The sequence below is a fragment of the Dendrobium catenatum genome, unplaced genomic scaffold, assembly GCF_001605985.2.
Source record: "Dendrobium catenatum unplaced genomic scaffold, ASM160598v2 fragScaff_scaffold_963, whole genome shotgun sequence".
Classification (NCBI taxonomy): domain Eukaryota; kingdom Viridiplantae; phylum Streptophyta; class Magnoliopsida; order Asparagales; family Orchidaceae; genus Dendrobium; species Dendrobium catenatum.
Genome location: NW_021319425.1, coordinates 89,633 through 97,164, shown reverse-complemented (window position 1 = coordinate 97,164; position 7,532 = coordinate 89,633). Strand labels below are relative to the sequence as shown.

Sequence of the window (7,532 nt, the reverse complement as noted above, 5' to 3'; positions counted from 1 at the left end):
CGCAGGCGCTGAGTTGGTTCTTGGTATGGACGGAGCATTGGATGTTTGTATATTATGTCCATTGTTTGACGTCGCCGAGTTGTAAGAGGCTTTCCCTTTTGGGCGACGACCTCTACCCCTGGTGTTAAAGAGCGCCATGGTCGGATCTTGATTGGACGAGAACCTTACTGCATCTGCGGCTAAGTTTATTTCTTCGCTCAGCAGTAACGGATATATTTGATCCAGAGTGAGAGGCGCAGCGGACGTTCGTATGGAAGATTTGAACGACTGATACATCGGCGGCAAGCCATTGAGGATATGATGAATAATGTCCTCTTGATCCACTGAGGAGCCTGCCGCAGCAATCTGATCGACTATGGCTTTTATCTCAGACAAATAAACAGTCATAGAGTTGTTCTTTAAAGAAACATTGTGAAGCGAATTGTGCAGCTGAATGACCTTTGATCTATTCGTTGCTTGAAATCTTGTTTCGAGCGCCGACCAGACTTCCGCCGTTGATTCGAGAGAAATGACATACGGAAGAATCGAGTCGGATATGGTGGAACAGATGGAAGCCGAAAGATTCTGATCCGTCTGTATCCATTGTGCGTACGCCGGATTGATCGCCGACGTGCCATCTTGGTTTTGCACAAACTGAGACGGCGGCAAGGATTTTGAGTCAAGAAATTGCAGAAATCCGTTTGCCCTCAGAGTCTTCAAGATCTGAGACTTCCAAATGAGAAAGTTATCAGGAGTTAAAGAGGAAGAAACCAGATTGCGGAGATTTGAAACGACGAATTTGAGATTCGCCGAGACCGTCGCCTCATTGGATACGATGTTATCGCTCCTATCTTGAAGGCGGGAAGACGCTGAATCCGTCATGGCTGAGGATCGAAGCCTAATCTGATACCATGAAGAAGTATAGGAGAAGAACAGAGAAACAGAGAGAGTCTTATTGATTTCTTTCAGTTACCTTACATACATTAGAGGAGCTGTATATATAGACATATTATTACAGATGAGCTTAATTACAATTGTACCTATTGAATATTCTAGATAACGTATAGTCCTAATAGTTCCAGCTGTTTAAGGGGACGATCCAATGGACAGGTTCTAATGTCAATGAACTTGTTGGGTAAGTCCAGCACACTGAAAGGTTGGCATCCAAAACATAGGTTTATTTTATCTCAAAAGTTATTAGGAAAATAGAAAATAAATTTATCCCTGTCAAAGACCGGTACAATAGCTGCAACAGCACAATACTTTAATCCCTTGGAAATATCAGAGAAAAGTATAACCGACCAAAATTGTACACTCAAAACTTAAAATTTACCTCCATGGCACCCATAACTTAAACGGTTAAACAATAAGAAAATATCATTGAATACTCATAATTGTTTGGTTAATCAAGTCATTATGAGAATCCAAATTGGGCTCAAGAAGCCGCTATTCGAGAACTGACTTAAACCACCTACAACTTGGAATTCTCTAAATTTGAAGTCGTCTAAGGCCTCAATTTGCCCAAAATTGAATCTCTAACTTGGCCCTCCGCGCTAAGCTATTAAACATTGGACGGTAGCCCAAAAGAACTTATTAACTTACCTAAAGTATTTGCAAGGCAATTGGTTTCTCAGTAGAAGAACTCATCAAAGGTATTCATCATCAATTTAGGAATGATTACCCAAAGTTGTTGACTAGCAGTCAAGTATAAGTCGATTGCTATGAAACAAACTACCTATGTTTAATTTATATCTTCTGTATGTATTGCACTATATAACCAATTCCATAACGTCAACTTTAATCCTCAGTAACCACCCATAAAGACGTGATGACTCGTTAAGAATGGGCATATGAAATATAGAAAAACCTTTCTAGAATTCTCTATATAATCTCCTTCCTATATTATTTTTCTGTAGCTCGGCTCAACTTGCCCTTCTCAATTCAAAAATTGGGTTAATTGTAAACCGATTCTCCAAAATATTCATTGACACATTATCTCTATATCATTTCTGCTCTTTCGGCTTGATATATATTTTTTAGTGAAGTCGTGATATATTTTAAAGGATAACTTAGGTCCAACATCCACTTGGGTCTGGTGAAACATATAGAATGCTAGGAAACAAAAAATAAATGACCTTGAATGCCTTGACAGATTCTTATACAACGAGCAACCAAATAATTATGTCACCTCTTAATAGCTACAATATATAGAGAATCATTAGTTGCAATATATATAGGATCATTTGAGATGAATGATCCAAGGGATATTCAATTGCCTTCCACAAGCTAGTCGTCTTCCACATTCCTCTCAAGATTAAGAATATGTTTTTTATCCTAGGTATTGATGCTGGCTAACTACAAGAGTTGTTGCTCCAACTTTATCTCAAGATAATGAGCCATATCAAAACAATGAAAATTGATTCGCCATTGGAGAGGTGCCAATAGGCCTGTGAGGGAGAGTAATTCGTGCCCAAGGAGAGAGTAAGATAGTGAGGCTGTGATACTTCTTGGCTTGGGGAAAGAATGGGAGAAGATATCGATCATCGGTTCATGAAGGTAAAGCTGGTGGGCCTCAAGAGAATTGGTTGTGATTGGCATCACTGTAGAAGAGAGGCAAGAGGAGAAGAGGGTCTATAAGATGCCAAATTTACTTAGTTTGGCTTTATAGCCTCCGTGTGCAGCATAAGGGGGAGAAGTTCATTTTGAAAGAGAAAATGTATGAAGTATAAGGAAAGTCCAACTCACCTTGTTGGGCAAAGTCATCTGGATGAATGACAAAGTAAAATGAGGAGAGGAAAGTAGGACTCCTTCCATAAATGAGTTTTATCTCAACGACATGGAGAAGAAGGTTAAGGTCCTTACATATTCCAAGGCAAGGACCTTCCATTAGGAAAAGTTTGGCTTATAATTGATTGTCCCAAAAAGTCATTGTAACCACCTGAGAGTGATGTGGGAACAACGAACAACATGTACTATCCAAGTAAGGCTATGAACAGTTTATTCTAGAGGTGCAAATTATGAACATAGGACATGTGGAGCTTTCAGATCGACTATGTGATATGATTGGACCATTAATAGGCAAGGTGGTATCAAAGGCCTGATGGTGATGTCCTAGGTAAGTCGGCCCTAAGACAACAAACATGAGGCTATCATGTGGGGCAATCAACAAAAGAGCTCATTATCATATGAACATTAGATACCAACTAGTACTGAAGCCAATTGAAAGGGAGCTTAAGGGGCTTGTCAGCCACAGACCATATGAGTGTTATTGGAGATGCGATCGGAAGGAGAAACGTTATTGACGATGCATGTTGGAACACTACATGAAAATCACTCATTTTCAGTAGACTTTCTGTCGAAATCACTGAATTTACAACGTTAATAATGGTTTTCGGCATTATTAATCCGTCAGTAAATCACATGTCTGAAAATAATTATCGAAGAAAAAAATCAGCAAAAAAAATTTCTGACAACTTTCCAGGGGCAACTTTTGCCTGAAATTTTCCAGTTGAAACTGCAGCAAGAAAATTAAAAAAAAAAAAAAATTGAAGTATGTTGGAGTCAAACTGAGGGATTCAATCAGCAAAAGAAAAGTTATGTTGGAGTCAACTGCATGTCGTCAAAAGGAGATACTAACTGCATGTCATCAAAGGGAGATGCTAACATGAGTTGCCAAGTAAGAAAAATACTAGTCAAAGTAGTTGATTGGTCCTAAGTAGATTTAGTCAGTCAAGGAAATGTAGAAGTACGTTCTAAAATGATTGGAGGGAACTAAGGGTTTAGGTTTTCGACTATAGAGGTAACATGCAATAACTTGAGACAACAACTAAAAGTTATGATTTTAGGTAGAAGGTCTTCAAATTCAAGCAGATGATCAAGCTGACAAGGATAACCTAGGTGATAGCTTATGGGGGTATGATCTTAATAGTTGTCCAACCCATGCATGACTTTGATTAGATGGAAAAAAATAGGCATTACACTTCTAAAATGTGAATGAAATAAATTGGTCTGACAATGGAGAGAGAAAACATGAGAGATGTGTAAAAGGAAAGGGTGGGATGGCTCATTTCTTAATATGAGTTCAGTCTCAACAGCATGAAAAAGAAGGCAAAGGTTCCTAAGCATTTATGGGTGAGAAGCTTATATAAGGAGAATGTCGGCCTCTGATTGACAATCATGGGAGAGGAGCTTATATAGCGAGAAGGTCAACCTTTTATTGACTATTCCAAAGAGCCATTGTAACCGCCTTAAAATGGCATATGGACCACCTATGTTAAAGAGGGGAATGGACTACTTGTGCTAGCAACATGGGGGATATGAGCCACCTATTATAGCAATATGCAGCTGTGTATAAAGACCACGTAGAGCATCCCGATGACAACGAATGGACATGATATGCCTAGAAAATTAATAGGCAGTGTAGTGTCAAAGGTTTATGGAGGCATTTTAAATCAGCTGATGAGTTGGCCAACACGAGACTTTCAAGGATTCCTATCGACTAAGGAGTCGACGATCATATGAGCATTGGATAGCAACTAACCCTAGAGTTAATTTGATCGGGTTTGCAGCCTGCAAGGTGCCGTCAAATATAGAGCCAAGGGATGCTATTCAAGAGACCGACCATAAGGTTAGATATTAGAGACGGCAGTCTAACGATGGGCATTGTGGGGGCTAGATAGCACAACATTAGAATTGGGCTCTAGCATTAGTGAGAGTGGAGGGAAGCGAGAGAGACAGAGGTAAAGGAAGCTTGTTGGGGAGTTGAATACTATAAATCACTCAGAAATTAGTAAATCTTCCTAAATCACTTAAAATAGGATTTAAGATGAATAAAGATTTAAATGCATAAAGAAAAAATTGTTTAGAAAAATTTAAGCCTCTACCAAACAGTCCCTAAAACTGAAAGTCCAATGATTTAATCTTTCTCTTTGATCAGATGCTAATGATAAAGATTCCTACAAGTATTTTAATTTTTTTTATCAATAAGTTTAGCATGTTTTTGACACATATTTAAGAGGCAATATTACATAAAAGAGAGGCCTTGATATATGAAAAAAAAAATGGAGATATGATATAAATCTTAAAAATGTATTGAAAATATGTTTACTGCGAAAACAAAAGGCATTTCTCAAAAACGTGCTTTGAGGATTTCCATTTATATGATTCACAATGAATTTTGAATTATCTTCCATTATATGATTCACATTTTACATGAATCATGTTCTTAATCTATTCCCAGAAGAAAAAAAATTACAAAAAATATATTTTACTTGTTCTCCCCTTACTTTACAACTAGCTAAATTATTGTGAACTAGTTACAAGCAAGAAATAAACATGTCAACAATGGTAAGAGTGAAGAACGAAATGGCAATAGAAAAAATACATATACAAATAAAACTAGCAACAAGGAGAACAACAGACAAAAAAAGGGAAAAAAAGAGCCATATTAATTCTTACTTTGAAGGCAGAAGTGGGAATAGTGGAGCTCGAACGAAGCCGTGCTATCACGATCTAGCTGCGGACTCCGGCCCTCGCGACAGTATTTCTTAACGATAACTTCAATTACCTCCTCCACGCTGGCCCCAAGCCGTACCATCGCATTCACCGGCCCTGGGCTCCGCTCTACGGCCACGCTCACCACAACCTTCGCCTCCTGCGCCCCCAAGTCAACAACCAAAACCGCTCAATCAATATGTCACTCTCGATCCTGCGACAAATTATTCACAAAACCCTACAATCTACTGGATCGGATCTATTAGCTGACCTCAATGGAGTCGCGAGTCGTGTCCAATGTTGATCCGGGGCACAGAAACGGGGAGAAGACATCCGTGCAGGTGTGGTAGCGAGGGAACATGGGGTTTTCGTTTATCCCAAGCGGTTCTTCATGCATGCTTGTACCCACTTGTACATTTTTTCCTTCTTCATTGCCAGGGATGAACATCTGTACGGTCCGCAGGATCGGCTCGGAGGCCGAACGGGATAGAATCCGGATACGAGGCTTTCGGCGCTTTGGCTTTTGAAGGGAAACTCGGGTTCGACGATGAGGCGAGGGGGTTGGATTTGGTGGGCGGTGAATATCGCCGGAGGAGTAGACCGTCGAACGGAGGAGTCTGGGGATCTTGTCCGTCATAGTAGTCAGTAAAAACTAAAGCAAGAGTGAGAAAAACGAAGAAAGGAGAGGTGGAGAGGTGGCGGAGATCAGGAAATGTCAAGGAGCGGTTGAGGAAGGTGGAAATTGAATGCGCGAGGGATGAGCGTTGCCTTACGCAAAGTGCGCAAACTGTTTGTAGTTCTTAAAAATCTGCCGACCGTTCTATTGAAATTACCACACCGCCCTCGTTTCATACAGTGAAATTTGAATTTATATGAAATTAAAAAAATATATCTCTGATATTTATTTTTTAACAAATGATAATTGAAAATTAATTTCATATTAAAATACTAATGATATTTTATCTAACATTATATATATTGACCTAAATATGGCAAAAAAAAAGATTGGTTCAATAATACAGAGCATACCACCACTACTCTGATATAACAGCAGTCACTACACACAGCCAAATCTCAACCCTTACATCATAATAGAGCCAACCAACTTACCCATCCACCCAATGGTTACATGCTCCAAAATTGGCTCTTTAAAACCCCTCGTCATTCTCAATATGATCCACTGGAACTCTAAGCCAATCACCCCAAACGACCCTACACTATACTCCGAAACTATCAAATACATCTCTCGGTGAAACGCCATGGCAGCAGAATTTCATGCACTTCCAACAACAAGGTACTTAGTTTTTAGTACCTCCTCTCACCAAAACTTTCATTCTCGATTGCTGATGGACATACAAAATAAAGTATCATTCAGACGATTTCATTGCCCGCTACAAGGCTAGATTGGTCGTTCAAGGTCATCGGCAGGAACATGTCCTACTATATGTGTCATGCTTGTCTTTGCTCTCAATCGAAATTGGCCCATTCAACAGCTCGATGCAGCAAATGTTTTCCTTCATGGTAATCTCACAGAAAATCATATACATGGCTTAACCAAGGCTTTAAAGACTCCCTAAATCCCAACTATGTATGTCTACTCTGCATAGTCATATATGGCCTCGAACATGCTCCTTGCCAAGTTCACTGCCTTCACAACCCACCACCAATCACTTAGTTTTCATCACAGCAAATCAGACCATTCCATGCTGATCTTCTGGCAAAACCACATCCAAATATACCTTCATATCTACGTAGACAACATTCTCTTGATTAGCAACAACTTCTCAACCATCTCAACTCTCAAATAGCAGCTTAGCAAAAGATTTACCATGAAACACTTAGGCCAAGCTCACAATTTCCTTGGCATTTAGATCAACCAGCACTCCAACTCCAATTATCTCTCACAAACGACATATGCCAACTCCATTCTCAACCAAGCAGCCCTCATAAACTACAATTTTCTTGCCAAGTCCACATATACCAAAGCAGGCCCCATTCCCCCTATTGATCCTTTGCTATTTGATCCACGCATCTACAAGAAGCTCACAAAATTGCTACAA

At 39.6% G+C, this 7,532-nt stretch overlaps 1 protein-coding gene across 2 annotated transcripts in view; it reads right to left on the bottom strand.

Moving 5' to 3' along the window:
* The window catches only part of LOC110114449 (uncharacterized protein At4g22758), a 10,742-nt gene extending 4,465 nt beyond the window's left edge, over positions 1-6,277 (bottom strand). Inside the window, exons 1-2 of one of the 2 annotated variants that reach the window (XM_020847337.2) lie at positions 5,744-6,277; positions 5,437-5,653 (exon numbers count right to left, since the gene is read on the bottom strand). In XM_020847337.2, the coding sequence (XP_020702996.1) occupies positions 5,437-5,653; positions 5,744-6,109 (583 nt within the window). In that variant the 5' untranslated portion in view covers positions 6,110-6,277. The remainder of the gene's footprint in view (positions 1-5,436; positions 5,654-5,743) is intronic. The other variant, XM_020847342.2, reaches the window with a different exon arrangement.
* Between the last annotated feature and the right edge of the window lie 1,255 nt (positions 6,278-7,532).